The following is a 27,157-nucleotide window of genomic DNA, read 5'->3' as shown; positions in this document are numbered from 1 at the left end:
GTGAATTTAAAATCCACCGCCGTTGTCATAATACACCGATCGAAGCAAAGTAAAGTAGGAAAATGCGGTACTTAGGATCTGAAAGTGTCCGAAGAGTCCTTTAGAATTGTCTGAAAATTATGCAAAGAGTGTGTGTGTGGATTTACCGCAGTGAAACTCCTCAGCGAGACGATGGAGAATTTTCCCGCCGTGACATATTGAGGCCTCTGAGCTCGCATGAGAATCATCAGAATGCTCTTCTGATATTCTGCATCTTCTCTGTGCCACTGGGAGCAGAAAGCGCCCCACGACAGTGCCTGACTCTGCAAGGAAATCAAGCAATTCGCCACAATGTGTCGTGAACGTCGTGAAATGAGAGATCAACTCACGGTTTCGAGGAGAACGTTGCCGTAATAGCAGAGACAGAAGACTTGCCACATAGCACAGATGAGGAACATGACGTACTTGAAGAGAATGTCAAAGTGCACATCGGGATTCGTGGACTGGAAGCCCACGAGGCAGATCATGAGGGAGCTGAGGACGAAGTTGCAGAGGATGGAGAAGTTGTAGATGTCTTCCATTTCTGCGCACAGATCGATCAGCGTGTGATGGCGCTCGATGGCGCTCTTCAGGCGGGCATTGCGCAATCCTTTGGCCCTCCTGGGCGTGGTGATGAAGGTGAGATGATGCGTCAAGGTCTTGAATTGCATGGACAGTTGTGTGATGAAGCATCCGAAGAAGAGATCAGTGCCCAGAATCCCAATCATCGACACGAAAGCACCCCAATTCTGCTGCACGTACATGATCATGAACATCTTGGCCGTCTTGGTGGGATTGAAGGGATACCAGATGAAGTAGGGCAGCTGTCGCTTGTAGATCCCGGTGTCCATGTAGTCCATGATGGAGACAATCAGTGGCAGGAGATTGAAGACCCAAATGAGAATCATGTACGAGACTGAGAAGTAAATTGTGATCATGTAGGATTCCCGACGTGTCTCTCTGATGTGATACTCCTCCTGATCGTCCTCCGTCTTGGGGAAGATCTCCTCGAGTTTGTTCACGATTCGCGTGAGACGCTTCTGATTCCACCAAATCATGTTCAGCTTGATGAGCGCGATGGAGGAGAAAATCGTACAGGGAGCAAGAGCTGTGAGCTCCAGGAACAGCACTTCATCCTTTTCGTCATCCTTCCACGCAGCATAGAAGTAAATCATTTCTCCGACGACGCATATGAGATGATTGACGTAGGATGACCACCAGTAGAGGGTTTTCAGCCATGAAATCCTGTAGCCAGGATGAGGATCAAAGGGCACCAGACCAATGGTGGCGAAGAGATAGTAGGGAATCACTACGAAATCCCTAAAAGGAATCACATTCCTCCGCACCGTTTTAATCTCCATCGCCACACGCACTCGACAGAAGCCAATCCTCCTCCTGCATAACTCCTTTTATACCACAAATCCTTCAGCAGATGCATAATTAATTCATTGGGAGTGCTTTTGTGCTTTATCATTAAACTTTCTCAAATTGATTCCCATTTGACGGGCAAATGGAGGCACAATCGCTTAGTAATTCCACCTCCGGTTAATTGAAGTCGAAGGTTTTTCCAACATCAAAGAGAATTGCAATGATTTCTGGGGAATTTTAGGAAATGTAGAATTTGCCGAAGACCAAAAATAAATACAAACACTCAAGGATTCTGTTTTAATATTTTTATTAAAATTTCGATTTTACACATTTTTTTGTTCACATCAAATTTAATTTTATTCATGTCCTTATTTATGCGAATTCTCAAGAAGCTAAATCTTTAATCGCGCTTTGTTTTCTGGGGATTTCTCGTCAATACAAAGTGTTTTTTTTTCTCGAATATGAAAGGAAGGAAAATAAAATAAAATCTTCATTATTATTTTCATGGTTTGGAGGCGATTTTTTTTTCACATTTATGGCTCTTGGAAGATACTGTTATTTTTTCTTAAAAAATGTCTGGCTTCTTTCTTGTTCTGTGAAAAAAAAGAAAATTGAAGAGGCGAAAGAGATTGAAGGATTGTTTATAATTAATTACTTGAGCATCGTGGAGGAAAAGTCAATGCAATGCCACAAACAGACAAGGAAAAAATGCATGTAAATGTAAAATGTTTCCACCTTAAAATATATATTATTTAATGGAAAGATCTCAAGTTCTAGTGTCAAGTTGACGTTCTTTCACATTTTTCTTAGAGTGTTTTGTGTGTGTGTTTGTGTATATGAAATAGTGTATGGATTGTTTTGTGTATTTTGTGTTCCTTCATCTGTAAATATTAAGAAGAAATAGGTACAAATGTACTTGATTCAATGCCATTCACTCTCAATTTCTTATGTTTCATTTCCAAAATGAAGATTTTAGTTTAGATTGTAAAGTTTAGGATTGTTCATTTTCCACCTAAAGTGATTTCTTTCTTTGCTCTTAATTCTTATTCTCTAAAATATAAACTTTTATCTGCATCCTTCTGGTAAATATATATTTTTACTTCTGCTTCATCAATTTTATTTTCTTTTTTTTTTACTCTTTACCCATTTATACGTTGACTAAAGTAAGTTTTGACCCTTAACTAATTCTCTGCTCTCACAATTACAATCATAAATTGGTATAAAGTTATACTTTTCAAAATGAGGTATCATTTACGAGAAGATACTAGTTATTTTCTTTTCTTTTCTTTTCATGTTATCATTGTATGAAGCAAGACTTTCGCTATTTTTCTCTCTGTCTTTCATTGATGCACAAAATGTGTAACAATTCTGATCTTTATCAAAAAGAAAAAGGAAATCAATGATAATTTTTTATATGGTTTGGAAATGTTGGATATTGAAAAAACTACACGAGAAAACAAGAAGTTAATTGCTTGCCTTAAATAGTAATTAATATCAATTTATGGAATTCATACAAATCTACGTTAGTTTTCTCTTCGGTTAAAGGTTTTTTTTTCTCTTTATTTCTTTCTCTCAAATTTGAACAATTTTGAACACATTTATTTTTCATGTTACATTTTTTTTTATTTTCCATTCTCAATAATTTTTATTTTCTCTTTCTCTCAATTTTCATTTATCAGTAAATGTTCTTTTAGAAAAAATATTATTTTCACTATCGTATTGTTTTTTTTTTACTACAATTTTTCTACGCATTTTTTTCCTTCTCCAATGTCCAAAAAAAAGAAAAACTGAAGAGGAGAATTAATTTGGGATTTGCGCAAAATAAGAAAATACCCCTTATTTTATTTATTTATTTATTTTTGGAAGAATGAAAAAATTACTGAATCTCATAAATTACAGGAACAAATTCGTCCAAGAGTGTGAAGAGGAAGTTTTACTCATGAATGAATTCTTGTAAAAAAAATGGCTGGGGACGGAATTTTCTTAAGTTTTTCTCTCTTTCTATCTTCCATTCAAATGTCCTTCTTCAGGGAGGATATTTACAAAATAGTAGTTTCTACCTAAGAGGAGACTACGATCTTCTCTCTCTCTCGCTGATGGGAATTCATCTGCCAACTCTACTTGTCGTCAACAATGTACAACTCTTTTCAGCTCTTTCTTGGTTTTCTTTTCCATGTTTTCTTTGGCCCCGAATTTTCAGCAATCATCCAGTGAAGCAAGAATATGTTGTGTGTTTGTGTGTGTGGTTGGAAAATGGAGAAATCTACATTTGATTTTCCTCGAAGAATTCAGTAACTTTGTCATCCTCATCAACATTGGCGAATTGTGTTGTCAAAATTAAATATCTTTTGCGTAAGGTGTTAAATTTTCTAGAGGGAAAATTCTTGCTTACTTCATGAATTTTTCATCAATTTCTCTTTTTTACCATTGATTAGCTAACAAGTAAAAATTTCCTGCTAATTTCTACTTCTAGCTCTCTTGCCATTCTTTATCGCTTTCTTTTTTTTCAATTTCTCTCGCTCTCACTATATTTGGTTAACTTGTTGCAATATCAAAAATAATTCTGTAGAGTATTTTCTCAATCTTTCATCGTATTTTGTTGTCCCTCAATAGTTTTTAATTTTTAATTAATTCTCTGTCGACTTTTTTCTTTTGTCCTTCAATTTAATTGTGTAAGAAAAGACCTTTAAAATTCTGCCTCAAATTGCCACTAAGATAATTTTACAAATTCCACCATCTCAAATAGCTTTTCTTTTCATTTAATTTTCCATCCCTCATTTCAATAGTTTAGAGCTTTCTCTCTCTCTCTCTCTTAAAACACTTTCTTCTTTACCTAATTCTTATTTTTTCTCATTTTGTTAAGGCATTAAAAATTTAGAGAATAATTTGCCAATTTATATCCACTTTACATTCACTATAATCTTACCTACAGTTTTTCTTCTTCATCTTTTCCTTCTACTTCTCACTATAGCAATTACATCTTTTAAATCTGTTTTAGTTAGTGTTGATTGTTCTCTCAACATGTCCTTAATTTAATTCTTTTCTTCTCTTTTATAACACAATACATTTACTTCTTGGGGGGGAAATTCTTTCTTTGCTTAATAACTTTTACAGCTTCACAAGACGAAATGTGGAAATTATTTATGGCAGTTTAAGTGAAATGATTTGTTTAGAAATTATCATCTCTCTTTCTCTTTTATACTGTTTTATCCCATTTTACAGAAAAAGCTCTGGTAACAATCACACTGACTTGACTGAGGAGAAAGGATTCTGTGTTTTTTCTTTCTTTGAAGAATTGTTACATTTCTACATTGATAAATGTCTTTGAGAACAGATACAGGAAAAAATAAATCCTCCATTTCTATTATCTCAGAATGGAGTTAAAAATAGTCACAAACATTCTAACTCAATGGTGCATTTTGCTATGGCAAAAGAAATGCTTTTCTTTCTTTTTTCACATTTTGTACTTGCGTAAACTCAAGAAGAATCATAGAAAAACTCAACAAATTGTATAGATTAATGAAAGAAACGTGTAAAATACCATCCCAATCGTATTCTAAATGTTTTGCAGAACAACTAAAACTAAAGGGTAACGCAAAATGTGAAAAATGTGTGTGTCGATTTGGGAGATAAGTGAATTAGATTCACGCCTTGGCGCCGGGCAGCTTCGAGAGCACTTTGGACACATCCACCCCAGTTAGGGCATTGATGGCCGGCGGCAGTTGTCCCACGAGGCGAGTCACGTCACCCGTTGTGCTGTCATTGCCGCCGATCAGCACGATTTCTTCCGTCTTGGCCAGCGGAGCGGCAACTTCAGCGGCAATCTGCAAAGATCACAGCTTTCTTTAGTCGAAGAACTACCCAGAAAGAGGGAGAGAAGCAGAGGATACGCACCTTGGGCAAGGCTTCGAGAACGATGTTCATGATGGCAGCATCGCCGTATTGTTTGTACACTGCAGCTTTCATTCTCATCCTCTCAGCTTCGGCTTTTCCCACCAACTCAATTGCCGTGGCTTCCGCCAGACCCAGCTTCTTGATGCGCTCCGCCTCAGCTCGTGCCACTTCAACAGTCTGAGTCCTGAAGAATGTGAGTGAGAGAAATTGCGCATATCAGCAATGCTGCACGACTGAACATCTTACGATGGAAGGTAAAATACTCACCTTTTGCCCTCAGCAATCATCTGCACTTTGTAGCTCTCCGCCTCAGCCGGCAGCCTCACGGTGGCATTCAGCTCGCGCTCCTTCCTCTGAATCTCCTGGGCCTCAATTTCGATCTGCTTGCGTCTCTCCACCACGTCAATTTGGATCTCCTCATTGCGGATCCTCTGTCTAATTTTAGCCGCCTGCAACTCGTAGGCTAATTGGGATTCGGCTTTCTGAAATGGAAGCGACGCGAGAAGAGAGGGCGTGCAATTAGTGTCTACGGCGGAAAGGTTTCATCTTCAGACTTATATATATATATATATTTATATATTATTTTTATATGGAATGTGATCTGAGAAGAAGAGAGATGATGGCCAAGGGAGAGAGCGTGTGTGAGAGGAAGAAAACCATCAAATACCGCAGTGTTGATTTCTTGATCAAAATTCGCCTTCTGCAATTTGTACATCCTCGCGTTGTCCTCGATCTTCGTGTCGGTGGCGTACTTCACGTCCATGGCGCTCTTCTCGCACTCCGCCTCCCGGATTCCTGCATCCCTGCGCAGGGCGACAGAAGAGGATTATTAGCAAATGACTCTGGCAATCTTCTCTGCTCGCGCAAAGCGTCTCACCTGTTAGCTTCAGCCACTCCGGCATCGGCGTCACGCTTGACACTGGCCGTTTGCGCCTTGCCCAGAGATTGCAAATACTGGACATCGTCGTATACATCCTTGATGGTGAACGAAAGAATCTCGATGCCCATACGGCCAACGTCAGGTGCCGCCACTTCGCGCACCAACGCAGCAAATTGGTCGCGATCTTTGTACACCTCTTCGACTGTAAGAGTTCCTGCAGAGCACAAAAGAAGTGCCATTGTAATTATTCACCTTCAAAGAAAGCTGATATTGTTGGAAATTCAATGAAAACCACAGAGAGACAAGAAAGATTCGATTAAGATACTTGATTTGCTCTAAATTAATGCTCAATTACCACTCGATGAAAAATTAATGCGATGGGAAAAACACATTGAAGTAAATTGGCAAGAAATCAAAAGATTAACTGCTCACGATTCTGCTTGACTGAGAACGAGTTGATAATCAAGGAAAATCTTCTCAGACAGATAAGAGAAATATACGCGCCAATAACAATTCCACGATTTTACGCTAAACTCCACAAGATTTTCGCAAAGACAGACGATTTGGCATGATCATTCCATCATACTGAATTAATGAAGCAATTATAAACACTTCAAATTATTCTCAATTTGACCTCAGCGTCTGACTTGTCAGTATCAAAGTGATTATATCACAACTTCTCCACACTTTCGCATGCATTTCAGTGTTGGAAAAGTATAACCAACACTGGATTAAGCAGCACTGTCCTCAGGGTGTCTTCTCGCACATCAAAATGCATTAAGATATGTTTCATTACATTTTAAAAACTTTGAGTGGCTTAAGAAATTCGCTTGAGGTCAACTGTGTAATCATCATTCCCCCACTAATACACGGTTAGCGTTATTTGCAGTGTTGGAGAAACAGCTAAAATCTCGAAATGCAAACAAGTTCAAGTTGAATTCGAGACCAAAACTTTTGAGGTGAAATATAAACTTGAAGTCATCGCGAAATTTACACTAGAACGCTGTCAAAGTGTAAGAATTGTTCCGTCTTCCACTACATTTTATATGGCAATTTTATTTACCTCTTTACAACAATGTAGGTAAATCCGAGAATTAAAGACAATTTGAATGCTCCCATCCAAATCATCCTTCACGCGCACTTCAACTTTAATTTTCTGCACAAGAAATCTCCTTGAAGAGACATACAATTTCACCGCGTCCTCACTCACTGATTCCCCACAACACTCTGAGCGCTTTGAGTGTTTGAAAGTTCTTGGCTTTTAATTGAATTCAATTGAAAATATAAACTCATCGCCTCCACTCGCGCTTGGTGTTTTTGCAGCAAAACACTCTGACGACATTCCCGAATATCATAATCTTACATGAAAGCCCGCAAGAATGGCGTTATAAGTTTGTGTCGTAATTATTGCAGATGTACGAATTATCAACTGGTACAAGTCTCCTCTGCAATCCTCCGTCTGCAGGTGTGATAAGATAAGACACAGTGTGTGATATCGCGAGATTCCCTGACGGAGTCAATTCTCAAAGTGCCTTTGCGGTGTGTCAACATGAAATTCTCGCGACAAACTGATTTCCAGTTCTACGAACGTCTTTTCCCCACACAAGAAAATTCTCAAACACCCCGCACTTCATGTGTCGCCTCTGTATCTATCTTCTCTGTGCACAGCAGCGCGCGAGACACACATATTTCAGTCATGCAAAGTAATGAATATTGTCGTATTCGCACGAATGTTTCGCACGGCAAAAGGAAAAACCACAATTGTGAGAAACAGAAGAATTTTCATTGTTTTCTCCATTCAGAGAAAATCACTGAGATTTTTTCCGCTGAATCAGATTTCAACCTCATCAGCGATAAGGACAAAGCGTCTCTCAAAGCCACTGTGTTGATGGTTTAATGGTCAATAAAGATGACTTTATGATGAAAATATGATGAAAAATAATAATTGGATACACCTATTTAATGACTGACATAAATGACTCTTTTGGCAGACGTTCTTTGAACTCTCTGGAATGGTGGCAATTTTCATTACCCGCGCACTTCAATTACATTCAAACGCAGAGTGAGAGAGTCGCGACATAATTTTCACCTTCCCTCGAGAGAGCCATTCACTTGAATTATTACATAAAAGTGCCACTGCAAAACGTGTCAGCAATGCGAAAACTGAAATGCATCGCAAGGACATCATTGAAATAAATTTACGTGGAAAATAGAGCATCTGCAAAACAACATTCCGCCCAAAAATAATATCTCAAAACGTGTGTTAAAGATAACTTTCTGTGCGACACTTCAGCAGAGCTTCTGTCTCTCTGTGGTTTGCCCAGCCCAGTGAGGCTGATTTCTCACCTAGAATGGCTCTCAGGTGTCCCTCCAGGGTCTGCAGGATGGTCTGCTTGATCTCCTTGACGGATTTCCCCAGAAACTGCTCACTGGCAGTCCCGAGCAACTCGTCGGCCTGATGGTGAAAATAATACACGTTCATCATCTATAAATAGAATAAGAAAAAAACGCAGGGGATGAGAATCAGCATCCGTTGGCCCGCCGTCGACTTGCACTAGAAGGGTTGGCTTTTATCAATTGCGTAAACCTGTGTTGTGTTCTCACTCTTGGAAACTCTTCTACTTCCTCCAAAAATTCAATCACGTCAATAAAAAAAGGAAGAGAGTCAAATTATTGCCAAATTTTCACCACTACGACAACAAAGAAAGTTATAAGGAATAAAAAAGAACATTTTGTCATTTCCGTGCTCAGAAAAATCAAAGTTAATAAAAACTCAAAAAAAAAACAATGAGGAAGAAATCACTTTTGAGAACTTCATGGATTTCTAATTTAAAAGAAATAAAAATCTTCCCCTCAAAGTGAGAGTTGATTGATAACGTAAAAGAATAGAAGGTAAAAAACAGTGCATGAACTCGCGGCACACGTTGAAGATGCTTCATCGTCATCCATCCTGCAGCAACCGATGAAAATCTCTCATAATCAACAGATTTTCATTGAATATCTAAATGAAAAAAAAATAAAATAAAAAGAATGAATAAATTAAAAGAAACTCAAATAATCCTTAAAACTAAAATCATAGAAATAAAATATATATGGCGAAAATAATATGAATAAAAATAAACACACTTAAAAGGTTAAAAAACCGTGCATTTTCCTCGGCAAAAATTACTCCTTCATCTTCACGCCAATAATTCAACTTCACGCCAAGAAAAACTCGAAATGCGCCTCAAACGACTGAGCTGTTGTCACAATTCAAAGACATACTTTTCCTTCAATATATAATCATTTCAAAAGTGTTCAATGAAAATCCAGTGTTAAATACTTACGTTAGAGATTTCAAGATTAATTATATAATGTCAAATTCAATTAAAAATTGTGTACAGGTTCTTGATTTATAATTTATGTGCGAAATTGTCCCATTGAAAGCATAACAAAAGAAATTTCAGCAGTGATTATAAAATTTTATCAGACAAATGAAGGTTCATTTAAATTAGTTGAAGCACAAAATATTGCAATCAATAAGTTCAAATCGTAGGCAGAGATTTAGCAATAAGTTTCTCAATTGTGAAAATATATTGTCAATCAAATGTATAAAGTGCATTTTAGAGTGCATGAGAAATACATTTACAAATTGCAAAAAAGTGCTTTCACAAGTAAAAATGCTAATAAGATTGATTTTATTGATAGAAAGAAAAAACTTACGATGCCTGTACGATCTTTAAAAAAATGTCTATATAAACGTGTGTCTTTGTAAAAGCTATTAAAAATTGGGAGAAAGTCAATAACTATTATGGTTGTTAGTGAGGAAATTGTTTTTCTTATCTACATTTAAGAAGATAAACACTATTATGAGAAAAGGAAACAGCGGAGCAATTAAAAAATGGAGGGGAAAAAACAGCCTCATAATTCTCGATGATTGTCCCTGAAGCGCAATTTACAAGATCATAATCACTATTTGATCACCTATAAAAACAGCAAAATAACATCTACACGCATTAAGTTCTAAATGGTCATCAGCTTCAACATCTGGAAAACACTCTGTCAATTCAAATGCATATAAAAATACCTAATGAGGAAAGAAAGAATGGTTCATATTTTCATATTATGTTCCAAAAAGGAATGAATTATTGGGGCAAATTTGCAGGGCGGACAACATGCTAAAGTCCTGAGTAAAGGAAAAAGAAAATTATATAATACAAAATGTCAGAGAAATTAGGGAAAATTAAGGGAGATCTTCTGGGAAACGTTGCCTGTGTCAAGAGCCATTAGACAGGCGGCATACCTTCATGATCTTGCACTGTGCAACACCTGTAACTGTGAGTGGGACACCCTGAGCCGTCTCCACGCCCTCGCACATCGGATTCAGCGTCATGACCTCCAGCGACAGGCGCTGCACGTCCGTCACGAGCCACCAGGCCCAGGCCCATCCTCCCACGATCGTCCTCTTGCGCGTCGAGCCGCAACATCCGCCTGCAAGGATAGGAGAAAAGCCGCCGCCATTAGCCAAGTGTGCATTTACAAATTTACGCGCTTTTTGCGTGCCACTAAATAATATACTAAATTCAAGTCACTTCCAACAGAGTTTAATGCATTTTTTGAACCGGAATTCAACAAGTAGCAATTATTATTACTGAGAATGTGTAAGAAATGATACCATTTCGGCTGCATACAATCGAATTTACCGTCTTAATCTGAGACTTTGATGTTATTTCAAAGAAACTTTCATTAAAACACTCCAAGTCTGATCGCATCAAAGAAAATCTTTAAGCATTCCTTATTCGATCTCTTTCGTCGGTCTCTCTCAGTGACTACGTGATGAATATCATGTGCAAGAGATTAATCGAGAGTCTCAGGAGTGATCGAGTGGCAATGGAAAGGTGTGTGGGAAAGAAGAACAGACGGCAACATAGTGAAAGATGCACACTTGAGTGACTCAATAAAATTCCCATTGATCGCGAACGCGCGCGCTCTCTTCCTCTCCAATCCCGTTTCACAGCTGATCTCCTAAAAATGCTGATGGCCCAAGAGACATCATCATGCGCGTCACTCTTCTTTCCACTCTGATGCTGTTGCGCGCGTTGTGATCGTGAACTTGATCTTCATTTGGTAACCCCATCATTGTCGCTGGTGTGTGATCATCAACAGTGGAGCAAGAAGAAGTCAGGTGAAATGCCGTGTATATTTCATCATCTCTGCCGCCGTCTCTGCGCGCCCGCCACAGCTCCGCCCGTCTTCCCCACAAGACCATCATCAGATGTAGGTGATCAAGTTGCCGCAACAAGCCTACGTGTGCGTTGGAAGAAAATCTTTCTCTCTCAACACTCTTTTCTCTGTCTCCCCTTCAAAATGCACAAACACACGCGCGCGCGCGCTCAAATGGAATCCCCACAAGAAACATCGCGTCCAATGACTCGATCCGCGATCGCTGGTGGCTTCTTCAGTTGCTGAAGAACTGTTAGTCGACGAAGACGCAAAGGAAGCACAGTCAAAGAGGTGTTTCGCGAGAAAGTTGCATGGTTTTATTGGACAGTGCTGACGGGATTACTGTGTCATTTTGCCAAGAGAATACAAATTGAGTCAGCTTTTATTGTAAAGCCACCGTCTTGAGCTTTCCTTCAAGTGCTCTTGTGGGTGTTATTTTGTACCAAAGTGTCTCTCATATAGAATTCCACACGCTCTCGTCGTCCAGAGAAACTTTTTCGGAGACGAGATAACATTCACTCCACATCGGGATTATTATACTTTGCATCTGCACCAATAGTTGGAATTGGCGGTTAAAATGTCTGCTCAGTCAGAGTAACGAAATTGCCACAACATTGCACAGAAACTCATCGTACAACTCATCATTCAAGCTTGTAATCGAAATCATCACTGTGAGTGCGAGACTTTCGTCGATATACACACAAAACTCTTTTGCTCCCATGAATGGCCAATTTCATCTGCTCAATTGCCAATCGTTTAGCAAAGAAAAAAGGACCCTTTTCTAGTTTGTAACATATATAAAGAAGAAGGAGAGATACTTTGCACATTCTTCGGCATTCTATTTGGAAACATCATCCAGTGTTTGTGTGTGTGTGTGTGTTTGGTGGAGAGAAATTTAATTAAATTCATTAAATGATTTACACTTTAACTACACATTGAGAATGTTAAATTATGTGACATCATAGTAGAGTTTCTTGGTGGGTTTTTTGCATGAATGTAAAGTCGATGTGACGAAGTCATGCATAAAAATTCACTCACTAAAAAGAAATTGCCAATAAAATCCTCTCTCAGCAGCACTGTGACCAAGACTGTGACCTATTCTCTTAAAGTAAATTCAATGTATGCTTTTAAAGATTTAAAACATTTTCACTGAACTTGTGGTTCATGAAAAATTCATTTGCCTTCAACACGGAAAATAATTTAAGCATTTTGTAGTTGCAAATTTGCACTACACTTTTCTGCATTTCCTCGCTGAGAAATTCAGTGCTTATAAGCAATCAATAACTCATTTTAAAATGGGAAGAAATTATGTGAAATTTATGAGCTTCTTTTCATACTTAATATTGCAGACCGTGAAAAAATATCAATTTTACCCTCGTTTGAGTTCTTCACCAGGAATTATATAATGCTCAACAAATGGCATAAGCTTCCACTGAATGGTGTAAATTGCCCTTTTCTGTGTTTATTGACTGAAAAATATAAACAAAATGAATGAGGAACTGCTGACTAATTTTCTTGCCTTTCGTGTAGGTTTTTTTTTTCTACACGAAAAGAGGTGTCAATGAGCGTAAAGTAGGGACAAACCATCGTTTGTAATTAAGTTTAAAATATGATTTGATTTTGTTGTTCCTGACTGACTGTGGAGAATTTCAAAGAAATATTTTAGCCCAAGAAAGTGTTACATTCTTATGATTGTTGAGAGTTTTTGTTAGAAAAAAAGTGAAAAGCGTGATTTATTGACAGAAATTATTCTCAGTTCTTCTTTTATGACTAGAAATATTGATGGTATGTAATTATTCTGTAAAAGAGATTGAAAAGCTTAAGCTATTCATTTACATAGAAGATAGTGGTTATTAAAAATTGAGTGCATGATGAACTACTTTACATTTATCGCCTCGATGGATTGAAATAATTTCTCCGGCAACGAAAGTGACAGTTTTCCACTAACTCTTCTCTCGATTAATTTCATGCTCTTTTGCATGAAAACTAGAACATTTGTCACAGCATAATAATAAGTTCTAATAATGTCTACAATTTATATGGGAGAAAATGTAGACAAAGCCGTGCATGCCTTGAATCACTGGTAATGTAAGTTTATGCTGATGTCACAAAACAAGCAAGAGTCCAACCTCATTGAAATTGATGCACGAGAAGAAGGAGAAAAGTGGTTCAGAGATACACACACTTTATGCCATGCAAGGCAAAATTGTGTCACACATCATTCCAATGATTGAAGGTGTGGTGGAAAAAGAGAACGGCTGGAAGGAAAATGGCACAGTTCTCCGGCATTTCAAAGCCCGTTATACACTTCTCAAGCACAATCATCAATTCTTTCACGTGCAATTTATTTACTCGCCAACCACTAAATTCACTAAATTTACAACTCATTGAGCCATTTCGCTGCTGGAGAGAAGCATTCTGTGCGAAATACTGTTATTTTCACTATTCACAGCCCGTGAGATTAATCTTGCTTTTGGCGATTCATCGGCACATTGCTCTTGATCTTGAACAGCGCAAGATGTTTTTTTTTTCTTCTTCCTCCCGGCAAACACCGATCGATATATAGACAAAGTCCGGTAATTTGTTATGAATGTAAAAGTTCGCCTCAACTATAAGCTTAATGTAGTAATGGAAATAAGTCACAATTGAAAGTTATTTTATTTTCACTTTGAGTAATTGATCAAGACGCACGCGCGCGCGCATCAAGAGTTTCAAAGGAGTTGCAACGATCATGCGTGCAATCTCAATTAAAATGTGCATTTAGAGAGTCTCATCGGCAGCCAAGATGCAAGTCTGCAGGTGATGATAATTGATGTATTATAGGAGCTCTAAACAGTGCCATTTAGTGCACAGTGTGTAGTTTTCCCGCTCAAAATCACAACTCAGACATTAAGACTTGCATTGCGCTGCAAAATCAGCCACATGGCGCGATGAAAGTAAACTTGACAGCGCGAAGGTGCGCGCAAAACCTTCAAAGAGTGAAATTTTGAGGTGTTCTCCTTCACCTTTTTCGCCAAACATTTCTCAATAGACACACTTTTTATCTCACTCTCTTTCATATCGACCTTTCTTTTTATTTCTCTCGCCGCAATATATGAATTTCACCAAACACACAATTGTGTAAATTTCCTCGTAAAGCACACATTGGCGTCGACGCTGTACAATGACAGAATGGGACAGACAAATTCCACATAATTTTCACTTCGGCCAGACCAATTACCACACTTCATCACCCATTGATTGATTACTCATTGACAACGATGATTTCTTCGGCAGGAAGATCGCGTGAGAAGCACTTGCGATGAGTGCGATTGTTGGAGCCGCCAATGCAATAGGTGGAGCCGCCGTTTCGGCCGCCAGCAGTGTCGGATGGTTCGTGCCGGTGCTGGTCGCCGCTATTGCCTACTTCCAGTATGAAGATCTCATGGATCCCGAGTCGAGACCCATCGATATCTCGACGTCCAACATGCTGGATGAGTACGATTTCATAGTAATAGGAGCGGGATCGGCGGGTGAGTTCTTCAAACTATTGCCAAAATATTCAATTCTAATCCTTTCTCCATCGATTTTACAGGAGCTGTAATAGCCAACCGACTGACTGAGGTGGAGAACTGGAATGTATTGCTTCTCGAGGCTGGCGGAGACGAGACGGAGATCTCTGATGTGCCGCTGATGGCGGGATATTTGCAGCTAAGCAAATTGGATTGGAAATACAAGACAGAACCTCAAGGAACTTCCTGCTTAGGTAAGAAATCCAATAACTTCCCGAGAATCAGTGTTAAACTCCTTCTCATTTCCACAGCAATGCAGGGCGGAAGATGCAATTGGCCACGAGGGAAAGTCATCGGTGGATCGAGTGTGCTCAATTACATGCTCTACTTGCGTGGCAATAAGAAGGACTACGACGCCTGGGAGACACTAGGGAATCCTGGCTGGGGCTACAAGGATGCCCTGTACTATTTCAAGAAGTCCGAAGACAACACAAATCCCTACTTGACAAACACACCTTATCACTCAACTGGCGGCTACTTAACCGTGGGCGAAGCTCCTTATCACACGCCTTTGGCTGCCGCTTTCGTGGAGGCCGGAGTCGAGATGGGATACGACAATAGGGACATAAATGGAGAGAAGCAGACAGGATTTATGATAGCCCAGGGCACAACGAGGCGAGGAAGTCGATGCAGCACTGGGAAAGCCTTCCTGAGACCGGCGCGTCTCCGGCCAAATCTCCACGTCGCTATGTATTCTCACGTGACCAGAGTGATGATCGATCCGGTGAGCAAGATCGCCTTTGGGGTGGAATTCATCAGAAACAGGAAAGTTCACTACGTCAGAGCGCTGAAGGAAGTCATCCTCTCAGCAGGAGCCGTGAATTCTCCCCAAGTTCTCATGCTGTCCGGCATTGGACCGAAGGCTGAACTGCAGAAGCATCGAATTCCTGTCATTCAGGACCTTCAAGTGGGCGAGAATCTGCAGGATCACATAGGTTTGGGTGGATTGACTTTCCTGGTCAATCAACCTGTGGCTATTATAGAGAATCGTCTCCACTCCATGTCAACAGTTCTGCAATACGCAGTGTTTGGCCAAGGACCTCTTACGATCCTAGGAGGCGTTGAAGGACTCGCGTTCGTCAACACCAAACACGCCAATGCAACAGACGATTATCCGGATATTGAGTTTCACTTTGTTTCCGGATCAACAAACTCAGATGGCGGAGTTCAGTTGCGAAAAGCTCATGGCTTAACTGAAGCTTTCTATGATTATGTCTTCGGGCCGATCAATAATAAGGACTCTTGGAGCATTATTCCCATGCTGTTGCGGCCCAAGAGTGTGGGAACAATCAAGCTGAGGAGCAACAATCCCTTCGACTATCCCTACATCTATCCCAACTACTTCAAGGACGATTTCGACATGAAAACCCTCGTGGAGGGTGTGAAAATTGCCGTGGCACTGTCACGAACGCAATCCATGCAGAGATTTGGCTCTCAATTGGCCGCGTTCAACTTCCCCGGATGTCTGCACATCAAGATGTTCACAGACGCGTATTGGGAGTGCATGATCAGGCACTACTCCGTGACCATCTACCACCCTGTGGGCACGTGCAAGATGGGCCCGTACTGGGACAGGACGGCAGTGGTGGATCCGCAGCTGCGCGTCTACGGCATCCGCGGCTTGAGGGTGATTGACGCCAGCATCATGCCAAAACTTGTGAGTGCCAATACGAATGCCCCAACGATCATGATTGCTGAAAAGGGCGCCGACATGGTGAAGGACTTCTGGATAAAACGTAGCCAAATGTTGTAGCGCGCGAAGAGCTTCCGTTTGAGACGCTGTGTGAATTGTGATATCAAGCTACAAGAGAAATGCGCCATTCTTGTATAAATTCTGTGGCTGAAATACGACTTCAAAGTGAAGAGAGAAAGAGGGTTTTTTTTTCTTGTGTAATACTTCAACAAAGGCTGACTGAGAAGAGCACTATTTAAGCAGAATGTGGTATTTTTGTCACTGACACTGAAGACAAATTATGAAAAATATTGCCACTGAGGCAATGACAAAACCTATTGTAGAAAATAAATATATGTAAGGATAATAAAATTGATTATAAAATAGAAAAGTGTTTTTAATGAGAAACTCTACAGATATCTCAGTAGTATTCTAAATGATCCTCCTTTATCATATCACTCGCTTTCTCTCCCACCATAATTGCAGGCGCATTGGTGTTTCCGGTGGGAATTGTTGGCATTATGCTCGCATCCACAACACGAAGTCCCTTAATTCCATACACTCTGAGCCTCGCATCCACAACTGCCCATTTATCATATTTGGGGCCCATTTTGCACGTTCCCACCGGATGGTAGATTGTTTGGGTGTAATGACGCGCCATGCACTTCCAATAGTCATCGCTGAGGTAAGAATAATGCGAACAACCAGGAATGATGAATGAATTTAGCGTTGCATTTAACATTTTCATCATTTTCGTTCGAGAAAAGTGATAATATCCAAACTTTGCACCCTCAATCTGAAAAGAAAGACACTTTTGTGATATTAAGACCAAACAAATAATGTGCTTTTCTCACCAAAACATTGAGATCATGAGGATGATCAAAGTAATTGGGATAAATCAATGGATATTCATGAGGATCCTTGCTCTTCAGCACAATTCTGCCACGGCTTTTTGGCCTCATGAGCAGTGGCACAACCATAAAGGTGTCTTTATAGAGAATATTCTCATATATCTGGGAATAGTAATCGTGTGACATTCCACTCCCTCTCTTGCTATAAATCCCTCCATCGGAGTTATCCGAATAAGCAGCCATGAACAGCTGAATGTCCGGCCAATCTTCGTGAGGATCCTGATATTTGGAGTTGATGAAGGCCATCACTTCGCACGCCGGCATGGCATAAAGTGGTCCATTGTGATCATAGACAAACTCCCTGATCGCCTCAACGTTGATCAGCTTAGGGATGACAAAGCTCAAAGTGTCCTTTGAAATGGGATTCTGTATCAAATATGATCCTCCGCCCATCGCCACGTGATCTTGCAGATTCTCTCCAACTCCCGGAGAGTGATAGATCACAGGGATTCCGTGCTTCTGCAACTCATGCGCCGGCCCAATTCCGGAGAGCATCAGCAATTGAGGACTTTGAATAGCTCCAGCACACAGAATCACTTCCTTCCTTGCATACACAACTCTAGATGGCCAATCGTGCTTCTTAAAAACCACTCCATAAGCCACTTTGCGGTGCTCATCAATAAGGATCTTCTGGACATGAGAGTGAAGAGAAACATGAAGATTAGGACGATGCGACGCTTGTCTGAGATAAGCTTTAGCGGTGCTGCATCTCAAGCCATCCCTGAAAGCACAAATACCATTAATATTACAGCTATTGATGGCTGTAAATTCTCATTTATCACACCTCAAAGTCCCTTGAGATCTCGCGAATCCATGCTGTGACTCAGCATTGTAATCTCCATGCGGATTCAGGAGTCCCAATTCCTCCGCCGCGGCCATAAAGAGTTCCATGAGAGGCGAGACAAATCGGAAGTACTCAACTGTGAGAGGTCCTCGAACGCCGTGAAAATGACTGTGAGCAAAGTGTGGCTCACGCGTGCCTTCGGACTTCTTGAAGTAGTGCAAAACACTGTTATATCCCCATCCTGGATTGCCCAGATGCTCCCAGTGATCGTAATCCTTGCGATTTCCGCGCACATAGAGCATCGCATTGAGCACACTCGATCCGCCAAGGACCTTTCCGCGTGGCCACAGACACTGTCCATTGTCATTCATCAGACAGAAGTGATTTGTGGGCTGCGTGACAAACTTCCAATCCAATTCACTCTGCTGCAGCGTGGGAAACAGCTGAGGAACATCTGATATGAAGGTCTCATCGGGTCCTGCCTCAAGGAGAAGAACACTCCATTTGTGCACTTCACTCAATCGCGCCGCCACAGCAGCTCCCGCCGATCCGCCGCCAATCACAACAAAATCATACGCCGCGTCCGCCGATCGATCACGCACTCGATGCTGGCGATCGACAATGTCATGGCGCTCAATCTCAATGGCTCGATTGAGCAGAAACAGAAGCGCAAATCCTGGACCATAGGTAACAATAATTCGAGCAGCGGTGAATAAACCCGACAATGTCACCATTTTTCACACTTCACTCGTCATTTGCCAACAACACACAAGACACTGACACGGAATTTAATAGAATTCCACCGCGCTTGAACTACATTTTTGATGATGCTCGCAAAAAACCCCATATTTTCGCCACCTCCATAAAGTGCAATGAATTACCGAAAGTATTTTGTGCTTGTCACGCAAAGCATGTCAATTCTATGAGCACAACAAAAAAATTCTCTCACGTTTTGGGGACAATTTACAAGCATAAAGAATACAATTTTTCACAACAAATTTGTTCAACGAGTTTTTTTTTCTGTAAACATTTTGGTTATTTAATTTGATGAACCTGTTTCAGAAACACGAATGCAAAAGGAACGATGCAGTTGTCTTTAAGACACTGGACGATCAACATCTTCTTGCAAAAATATATTTGTTCTCAGTGGCTTCGAAATTATCCGCACAGCGATTGATCGTGTAAAAAAAAGTGAGTCAATGGCCAAGTTTTCCACACTCTTTTGGTTTTCTACCATGCAAAATAGCGTGATAGTAAAACACAAATACACAAAATAGTTGCGCGTCAAAATAGACAAACCCAGACGGTTATGACGATGTGCAAAAAATTCCACGGAAGTTTTTTGACTTGTTTATTTACAAAGAGTGACAAGATTGAATCTAAGAAAATTCTGTTCAGCAATTACAGATTAAATCTCGTGTAAAATATACGCAAAATATCGATATGGAGTGCTTGTCTTCAACGTGTACAAATGCAAGTGCAGGAACTGTCAATACATATCTCTCGCTTTTGCTTAATTTCTTGACCATTTCACACTGTTCATTGTCAAGTCCTGAAATGTGGCCAAGAGATTATGGCGATGTTGTGATGAGAAAAGGTTTCGTTCTCGATAAATTCAATTGCAAAACTTGTATGAAACATAAAAATGCTTTGCAGGCTTCGATAATGAATATGACTTCATTATTGTGGGCGCCGGATCTGCTGGTTGTGTTCTTGCTAATCGTCTCAGTGAAAATCCACAATGGAAAATTCTCCTTTTGGAAGCAGGAGGAGATCCTCCGATCGAATCAATGGTAACTAAGATCAGTGAATATCAGATTATTGAAGTATTTCACTGTTTTTCACACCAACAGATTCCACGATTGGCGTTTTCATTCTTCAAGACAAAGTATGATTGGCAATATTACGCGGAAATATCGGACACAGTCAGTCAATACAGCCCAAAAGGAAGTTACTGGGCGAGAGGAAAAGTGTTGGGAGGATCGAGTGCAATGAATTCCTTAGTTTATTCCAGAGGAAATGAGGATGATTACAACAATTGGGAAAGACTCGGAAATCCGACTTGGGGATGGAAAGATGTTTTGCCATACTTCAAGAAGTCGGAAGCGAATCGAAATTTTGAAGGATATTACCATTCAAAGGATGGTCTTTTGTCCGTGGAATTCTTCAATAGTTCCAATCCACTTAGCCAAGATATTATAGCGGCTGCTGAAGAGTTGGGATATAAATTTCTTCTAGATATGAATGCAAAAAAACATGTTGGCTTCACATTAGCTCAAGGAACACTCAAATCAGGATTAAGAAACAGTGCAGCTTCTGCTTTCCTAATTCCAGCCATGAATCGTCCCAATTTACACATCGTCAAGCACGCGCACGTCACGAAACTCGAGATTGATAGTCAAGGAACGGTTTCAGGAGTGTCAATGAAGCTTCGAGGACAAACTGAATTTAAGGCTTTTGCGAAGAAGGAAGTGATTTTAAGTGCCGGAGCAATAAATTCTCCACAAATTCTCATGTTATCAGGAATCGGACCTGCTTCTCATCTTCAAGAAATGAAAATTCCAGTCATTCAAAGTCTCCAGGTTGGGAAGAACTTGCAGGATCATCCGTATATTCCATTGTTTCTAAAAATGGACAAATCCACTGCCGTTGCCGTGACTGTTGCCGATTTAGTTCAAAGTTACTATCAATATTTAGCCCAACATGCTGGAATCTTTGCAAATTCGGGAACAGTGGAAGCAATTGGATTCGTCAATAGCCAAGATATGTTTGCCAGATATCCTGACATTCAATACTATCACATTGGTTTCCAGAAAGGACAAGCTCTGGATATAATGGGTTTTCTACAAAATCTAGGATACAATGATGTCGTTATCAATACAGCAGCAAGCGCATCAAATGATGCAAACATTATAATATTGCCTGTGGCACTTCTCAATGAAAATTCTCGCGGTGAAATACTCTTACGAAATGCAGATCCAATGCAAAAACCCAAAATATATCCCAACTATTTGAGAGAAGAGTCAGATATTCAGTCTTTTCTGCGTGCTATTCGATTATATCTTAAATTCCTTGGCACAGAAGCATACAAAATGCACGAAACAGAATTATTTTCAATCCCAATTCCAGAATGCGATGCTCAAGGCTTCAATTCAGATGCATATTGGACGTGTTATATTAGATACATGATAAGCACTGTCTTTCATCCTTGTGGAACAAATAAAATGGGTCCTGATTCAGATCCCGGTTCTGTGGTTGATTACAGATTGCGTGTGAAAGGCACTACAGGATTGAGAGTTATTGATGCCAGCATAATGCCGAGGATTCCCAGAGGCAATCTAAATGCCCCAACAATTATGATTGCAGAAAAAGGATCAGACTTTATAAAGAATGATTTGGGATTTCTGATTTAATATATGTACCTAAATCTATAAGATCAAGTTGAGGTGCTGAAAATTTCAAAGCACACAAATGTTTCAGAGAAATATATGAATGTACAGATGAAGAAGATACATAAGAAGAAATATCAATAAATTTGCATACTTGTCGCGGGTTCTTCTTTCTTTTATTTAGGCAATTTTCAAATTCTTCCCAGGAACACAGTTCAATTCGGACTTTCGGAGAAGTAACATCTTTTTGCCAAATCTTCAGTTGGACGTTGTTCGTTTTTTGTGATAATCCTTTTGTCAATCCGTATTAAAACAGGTGAAATCTTATTGAACTCGTGATTTATATTCTAAAATTCATTTCTTATCGAATTACGATAAGAAAGTCCAAGGAAAAAGTGAATATTAATAAGATAAATCATTATTTCTGACAGTTTCTGTCAATTTTCTAATTATTAGTCAAATTTCATTTTTTTAAGCATAGAAATTTCTTTGTACAAAAATCTTTGCAATAACGATAAAATAATGCTAAAACCAGTTTGACAACCTGCGTGATCCAGACGCTTCGGTCTGTCACCCCATCTTCATTTGCATAAACTCGTGCGATATGTAAATCGCCAAAATTGGAACCGGATAGTAATCCATTAATATGAATAGATAAAGAAATATCGACTCAAATAGAGAATAATTTTTTTCTTGTATATTCATTCAGGTATATAAGCGAAGGAAAATGGACTGCTTCACTTCGCCATGTGCAAGTTTAAGCACAGGAGCTGCCAATACGTATTTGTCGCTCCTGATGAATTACTTGAGTATCTCGCAATGTGCTCTCTCGCCGCCAGAAATGTGGCCAGCTGATTATGGAGATTATGCTATACGCAAAGGTACTGCAACTACACTAACTGATGAAATCCTCTCTTAAACACGTTCATATTTTCCAGGCTTTGACACTTATGACTTCATAATTGTTGGCGCTGGATCAGCAGGATGTGTTCTCGCCAATCGTCTCACGGAAGATGGAAGTACGAAAGTTCTCCTCTTGGAAGCAGGCGGAGATCCTCCAATTGAGTCAGCCGTAAGCTTTTGCGCCATCCGAAATGCTATTTTCCAATAACACTCTCAACTTTGCAGATACCCAGACTCTTCTTTTCTCTGCAAAGACCCCCATATGATTGGGATTATCACGTGGAACGCTCGGATTCATACAGTCTGCTGCAGGCAAAAGGAGACTTCTGGCCAAGAGGAAAGATGTTGGGTGGATCGAGTTCACTCAATGCCATGTATTATGTCAGAGGAGTTCCAGATGACTACAATAACTGGGAAGCACTCGGAAATCCAACGTGGGGATTCGCAAACGTCTTGGAATACTTTAAGAAATCCGAGCAGAATCACAATCCGGAGATTGCTAATGCCTTTGGTGGATATTATCACTCAACAACCGGACCAATGTCTGTGGAACTCTTCGGAAGCAATGATCCAGCCAGCTATTTAGTTACTCAAGCAGCTCAAGAGCTGGGTTTCGAATTCATCCCAGACTTCAATGCAGACAAGCACATAGGATTCACATTCTCACAAGCAACTGTGAAGTCTGGTGTGCGTGAAAGTGCCGCGACGGCATTTCTTCTTCCAGCCATGAACAGACCAAATTTGCACGTTGTCAAGCACGCTCACGTCAATAGGGTCATAATTGATAGCAATGGCGTGGTTACTGGAGTGCAAATGAATCTGCGAGGACAAGAAATGGAGGCTTTCGCTATTAAAGAAGTCATTTTAAGTGCCGGAGTGATTAATTCACCACAGATTCTCATGCTTTCTGGCATTGGTCCGGCACCACATCTGCAGCAAATGGGACTTCCTGTTATCAGCAATTTAAAAGTCGGTCAAAACCTACAAGATCACCCAATTGTGCCAATTGTCATTAAACTCAACAAGTCCACAGCCGTACCAGTAGCTGCCAGTGATATTATGCAGGCCTTCTTCCAGTATTTGGCCACGCACACGGGATACTTTGCGACTACAGGATCAATGGAAACCCTCGGATACGTCAATGTGAACGATCCTTTGGCAATTTACCCAGATATTCAGTACTATCACATAGCATTCCAAAGGGGACAATCAGAGGAAATTCTAGCTTTATACAGAACAGTCGGTTATATTGATGAACTGGCACAAGCTGCCGCTCTGGAGATTGAGAAGGCAAACATGCTGATTGTTGCAGTTGCTCACTTAGCACCGCGATCCATCGGAGAAATTCTCTTACGCAGTGCGGAACCGGCGGAAAAACCACGCATTTTCGCCAACTATTTGTCAAATGAATTGGACACTGTAGATTTTGTCAAAGCCATTCGTTTGTATTTGAGATTCTTGAAGACAGAAATTTTCACAGCGAATGAAGCAGAATTGCTGATCATTCCTATTCCTCAATGCGATATTTTGGGATTTGATACTGACGAATATTGGGCATGTTACGCACATTTCATGATCACCACAGTTTATCATCCTTGTGGAACATGCAAGATGGGTCCTGATTCAGATGCCGATGCTGTGGTTGATTCCAGATTGCGTGTGAAAGGCACTACTGGCCTCAGAACAGTGGATGCCAGCATAATGCCGAGGATTCCGAGAGGCAATCTAAACGCCCCAACAATCATGATCGCAGAAAAAGCGAGTGACTTCATAAAGCAAGAATGGTCATTGCCACAGTGAAAGAAGATGAAAAGAGCTGATTCAGAAATAAATCTATCGCATAATTGGCTTTTATATCGATATAACTTAGAAGGTTGAAAAATATCTTGTCTTATTTCCAGGAAAGCCTTGCATTAAAAAAAATGTGACGAAAATAAAGTTTCAATTAAAAAAATTATATACAAATTCCGTCGTTTTAATGAATACAACAATATCACGAAATACACATCAAACATTAGATATATATCGTTTTTACTATCTTGGTTAATGGATTCCACATTATTTCAAAGAACAATTCAACATGCAGTAGAGCGAAAAATTTATGCGATTTCTCAATTGATTACTCGATAAAAATGAGCAGTATTTCAGGGCAAATTTTAGTCACTTCACGAACGCAGAACACTTAACATCTTCCAGTTACTAATAAACTCAATCAGTGTATGTGAAAGATATTTAAATAAAAAAAGAGTGCAGTTAAGGAACTGTCCACGGACAATGCGACAGAGGAAAGGATAATTCTGTGTAGGGTTTCAAAAGGCAAAAAACGTCATTTGGAGAAGGAACAACATATATTTGAAGACACGCGGAGAAAAGGCAGCATAAAAATATCACATAATTACTAATTAAATAGTTGTTATCAGTAAAAAGGTGAAGAATTATCACAGTTGAACCGCATTATCACAGAAGGAAGCTCACAGTCATCGTTGGGAGAGAATCGAAAGTTAATCCTTCGGAGCAACATAACCTAAAAAATTCTCCCCATTTCAGGTAAGCGAAAAAACTCTTAAATTGAAGCAGTTAAATCTAATTCAGTGGATTTCCTATCTTTGACCAGATGTAATTTCACATCATAGTGCAAGAGTGGAATAAAATTGATTTTTGAAAAATCGCGAAAAATGACAAGAATTGATCAATTTCATTCGACGTGTCCGAATCTGAGCACAGGACCTGCGAATCAAATTATTTCGCTTCTCATCAATTACCTCGCATTGTCGCAATGTTCACTCACGGCGCCAGAAACTTGGCCACGAGATTACGGCGAAATTGCTTTGCATAAAGGTGATAATTTATGTGCATAAATGCAGTGATGAAGACAATAATGCTGTGCGAATTATTATCACAGGTTTCGAGCAGTACGACTTTATCATTGTTGGCGCAGGATCTGCAGGATCAGTCGTTGCGAATCGCTTAAGTGAGAACCCAAATTGGAAAATCCTTCTCCTCGAAGCAGGAGGAGATCCGCCTATTGAAGCTGCAGTAAGATTGGAATACGGAATGATGTAAGGAGCAATATTTAAGTAAAATATTTTTATTTTTCAGGTACCTGGATTCCAAGCAACAGTAGCTAATGAATATACCGATTGGGGCTATTATATAGAACCTTCACCAAACTATAGTATATTAGCGGGATGGTGGCCAAGAGGTAAAATGTTGGGAGGAACGAGTTCAATGAATGGAATGAATTACGTAAGAGGAAATGCTGATGATTACGATAATTGGAAGAGGCTTGGAAACCCGACATGGGAATTTGAAAATGTCTTGGAATACTTCAAGAAATCAGAGGTAAATCAAGATCCGGAAATCGCTGACGCTTTCGGAGGTTATTTTCATTCCAAAGACGGATTAATGTCTGTGGAACTCTTCAGGAGCAATCTGACAATCAATAACGCAATCATTCAAGCAGCCAAAGAATTGGGATACAAATTCATCTTAGACATTAACGCAAATGAACACATCGGATTCACATTCTCGCAAGGAACCATCAGATCAGGAGTCCGAGAAAGTACTGCCGCGGCCTTTTTGCGTCCTGCCATGAATCGTCCCAATTTGCACATCGTTAAATACGCGCACGTCACTAAATTGGAGTTTGATAGTCGAGGAAAAGTTTCAGGAGTGTCAATGAAGCTTCGAGGAAAGAAAAACCTTAAAGCTTATGCGAATAAGGAAGTAATCTTAAGTGCCGGAGCCATAAATTCCCCGCAAATTCTCATGTTATCAGGAATCGGACCTGTTAATCATCTTAACGATATGCGAATTCCAACAATCAGAAATCTTCAAGTCGGAAAGAATTTGCAGGATCATCCTGTATTAATACTTCTAGTTAAAATTAATGAATCCAATGCCACAACAATAAACTTAGAAGACTTGATGAAGAGCTACTCCTTATATTTAACAGAACGTAGAGGAGAATTTGCAACAACCGGAACTCTCTCAACAATAGGATATGTAAATGTCGATGATCCTCTCTCAAAGTATCCGAATTTTCAATATTATCAAGTATTTTACCGAAAAGGCGATGTAAACGGAATCGCTGGTTTTTTCAAACTCTTAGGATATGTTGACGAAGTTATTGATTTTGGCAGGGAAGAAATTCAAACTTCAAACGTTCTCTTAATAATGATAACACATTTAACACAAGAATCAAGAGGAGAAATTCTGCTGCGAAGTCCCAGTCCAGCATTAAAACCTCGAATAATTCCCAATTATTTAGCCGAATCCTCGGATTTGCAAGCTTTCATAAAAGCTATTCGATTGTATCTCAGATTTTTTTCAACAAAAACATTTCAATTTAATGAAGCGACGTTGAGAACAATTCCTATTCGCGAATGCGATAAACTAGAATTCAACAGCGACGAATATTGGGAATGTTATTGTCGTTATACTGTTACCACTCTTTATCATCCCGTGGGGACAGCAAAAATGGGTCCTGATTCTGATCCTGACGCCGTTGTTGACCACACACTTAGAGTCAAAGGCGTTGAAGGCCTGAGAGTAATTGACGCAAGCGTAATGCCAAGAATTCCGA

General features: G+C 39.9%; 6 protein-coding genes across 7 annotated transcripts; 3 read left to right on the top strand and 3 right to left on the bottom strand.

Annotated features, from left to right (window-relative positions):
- Positions 1–6: 6 nt before the first annotated feature.
- On the bottom strand, positions 7–4,877 carry LOC132261130 (putative odorant receptor 85d). The gene is made up of 6 exons (XM_059759704.1): positions 4,854–4,877; positions 4,793–4,808; positions 4,631–4,656; positions 369–1,154; positions 147–302; positions 7–78 (listed from the first exon to the last, which is right to left on the bottom strand). Exons 1-6 carry the CDS (start codon positions 4,875–4,877, stop codon positions 7–9), a joined length of 1,080 nt encoding a protein of 359 aa, XP_059615687.1.
- Positions 1,677–10,648, bottom strand: LOC132261057 (flotillin-2). 2 transcript variants are annotated; one of them, XM_059759582.1, is made up of 7 exons: positions 10,443–10,648; positions 8,507–8,645; positions 6,158–6,374; positions 5,948–6,083; positions 5,548–5,762; positions 5,281–5,464; positions 1,677–5,210 (listed from the first exon to the last, which is right to left on the bottom strand). In XM_059759582.1, the coding sequence occupies exons 1-7, from the start codon at positions 10,530–10,532 to the stop codon at positions 5,031–5,033; spliced, it is 1,161 nt and encodes a 386-aa protein (XP_059615565.1). In that variant the 5' UTR covers positions 10,533–10,648; the 3' UTR covers positions 1,677–5,030. The 2 variants fall into 2 exon arrangements, with proteins under 2 accessions (XP_059615565.1, XP_059615574.1); XM_059759591.1 differs by having other exon boundaries at positions 8,507–8,615.
- Positions 10,649–14,663: 4,015 nt separating this feature from the next.
- LOC132261029 (glucose dehydrogenase [FAD, quinone]-like) lies at positions 14,664–16,940 on the top strand. Its single transcript, XM_059759531.1, has 3 exons — positions 14,664–14,874; positions 14,937–15,107; positions 15,165–16,940. The coding sequence occupies exons 1-3, from the start codon at positions 14,664–14,666 to the stop codon at positions 16,664–16,666; spliced, it is 1,884 nt and encodes a 627-aa protein (XP_059615514.1). The 3' UTR covers positions 16,667–16,940.
- Positions 16,941–17,006: 66 nt separating this feature from the next.
- LOC132261121 (glucose dehydrogenase [FAD, quinone]-like) lies at positions 17,007–19,014 on the bottom strand. Its single transcript, XM_059759693.1, has 3 exons — positions 18,281–19,014; positions 17,440–18,217; positions 17,007–17,381 (listed from the first exon to the last, which is right to left on the bottom strand). The coding sequence occupies exons 1-3, from the start codon at positions 19,012–19,014 to the stop codon at positions 17,007–17,009; spliced, it is 1,887 nt and encodes a 628-aa protein (XP_059615676.1).
- Positions 19,015–19,837: 823 nt separating this feature from the next.
- Positions 19,838–21,693, top strand: LOC132261113 (glucose dehydrogenase [FAD, quinone]-like). Its single transcript, XM_059759681.1, has 3 exons — positions 19,838–19,877; positions 19,937–20,073; positions 20,134–21,693. Exons 1-3 carry the CDS (start codon positions 19,838–19,840, stop codon positions 21,691–21,693), a joined length of 1,737 nt encoding a protein of 578 aa, XP_059615664.1.
- A 703-nt stretch (positions 21,694–22,396) lies between these two features.
- LOC132261106 (glucose dehydrogenase [FAD, quinone]-like) lies at positions 22,397–24,372 on the top strand. Its single transcript, XM_059759667.1, has 3 exons — positions 22,397–22,550; positions 22,608–22,741; positions 22,798–24,372. The coding sequence occupies exons 1-3, from the start codon at positions 22,397–22,399 to the stop codon at positions 24,370–24,372; spliced, it is 1,863 nt and encodes a 620-aa protein (XP_059615650.1).
- The last annotated feature ends 2,785 nt before the right edge of the window (positions 24,373–27,157 follow it).

This window comes from Phlebotomus argentipes, unplaced genomic scaffold (genome assembly GCF_947086385.1).
Source record: "Phlebotomus argentipes unplaced genomic scaffold, Phlebotomus argentipes genome assembly contig_45, whole genome shotgun sequence".
Taxonomy (NCBI): Eukaryota; Metazoa; Arthropoda; class Insecta; order Diptera; family Psychodidae; genus Phlebotomus; species Phlebotomus argentipes.
The sequence above is the reverse complement of the archived record's forward strand: the minus strand, read 5'-3'. Positions and strand labels throughout refer to the sequence as shown.

Excerpts from the sequence above, each read along its gene's own strand:
- LOC132261130 (XM_059759704.1), bottom strand. The coding sequence starts at position 4,877 with ATGATTCTTCTTGAGTTTACGCAA. Across the intron at positions 1,155-4,630 it reads TTCTCCTCAGTCAAGTCAGT|GATGAAGTGCTGTTCCTGGA; the intron begins GTGATTGTTACC and ends GATGACGAAAAG. Across the intron at positions 79-146 it reads CGCTGAGGAGTTTCACTGCG|ATCCTAAGTACCGCATTTTC; the intron begins GTAAATCCACAC and ends GGACACTTTCAG.
- LOC132261057 (XM_059759582.1), bottom strand. The coding sequence starts at position 10,532 with ATGACGCTGAATCCGATGTGCGAGGGCGTGGAGACGGCTCAGGGTGTC. Across the intron at positions 6,084-6,157 it reads GGAGTGGCTGAAGCTAACAG|GGATGCAGGAATCCGGGAGG; the intron begins GTGAGACGCTTT and ends CGCCCTGCGCAG. Across the intron at positions 5,465-5,547 it reads ATGATTGCTGAGGGCAAAAG|GACTCAGACTGTTGAAGTGG; the intron begins GTGAGTATTTTA and ends CACATTCTTCAG.
- LOC132261029 (XM_059759531.1), top strand. The coding sequence starts at position 14,664 with ATGAGTGCGATTGTTGGAGCCGCCAATGCAATAGGTGGAGCCGCCGTT. Across the intron at positions 14,875-14,936 it reads AATAGGAGCGGGATCGGCGG|GAGCTGTAATAGCCAACCGA; the intron begins GTGAGTTCTTCA and ends TCGATTTTACAG. Across the intron at positions 15,108-15,164 it reads TCAAGGAACTTCCTGCTTAG|CAATGCAGGGCGGAAGATGC; the intron begins GTAAGAAATCCA and ends TCATTTCCACAG.
- LOC132261121 (XM_059759693.1), bottom strand. The coding sequence starts at position 19,014 with ATGGTGACATTGTCGGGTTTATTCACCGCTGCTCGAATTATTGTTACC. Across the intron at positions 18,218-18,280 it reads AGATCTCAAGGGACTTTGAG|GGATGGCTTGAGATGCAGCA; the intron begins GTGTGATAAATG and ends TTGTGCTTTCAG. Across the intron at positions 17,382-17,439 it reads CTCATGATCTCAATGTTTTG|ATTGAGGGTGCAAAGTTTGG; the intron begins GTGAGAAAAGCA and ends CTTTCTTTTCAG.
- LOC132261113 (XM_059759681.1), top strand. The coding sequence starts at position 19,838 with ATGTGGCCAAGAGATTATGGCGATGTTGTGATGAGAAAAG. Across the intron at positions 19,878-19,936 it reads CGATGTTGTGATGAGAAAAG|GCTTCGATAATGAATATGAC; the intron begins GTTTCGTTCTCG and ends AATGCTTTGCAG. Across the intron at positions 20,074-20,133 it reads ATCCTCCGATCGAATCAATG|ATTCCACGATTGGCGTTTTC; the intron begins GTAACTAAGATC and ends TCACACCAACAG.
- LOC132261106 (XM_059759667.1), top strand. The coding sequence starts at position 22,397 with ATGGACTGCTTCACTTCGCCATGTGCAAGTTTAAGCACAGGAGCTGCC. Across the intron at positions 22,551-22,607 it reads AGATTATGCTATACGCAAAG|GCTTTGACACTTATGACTTC; the intron begins GTACTGCAACTA and ends CATATTTTCCAG. Across the intron at positions 22,742-22,797 it reads ATCCTCCAATTGAGTCAGCC|ATACCCAGACTCTTCTTTTC; the intron begins GTAAGCTTTTGC and ends TCAACTTTGCAG.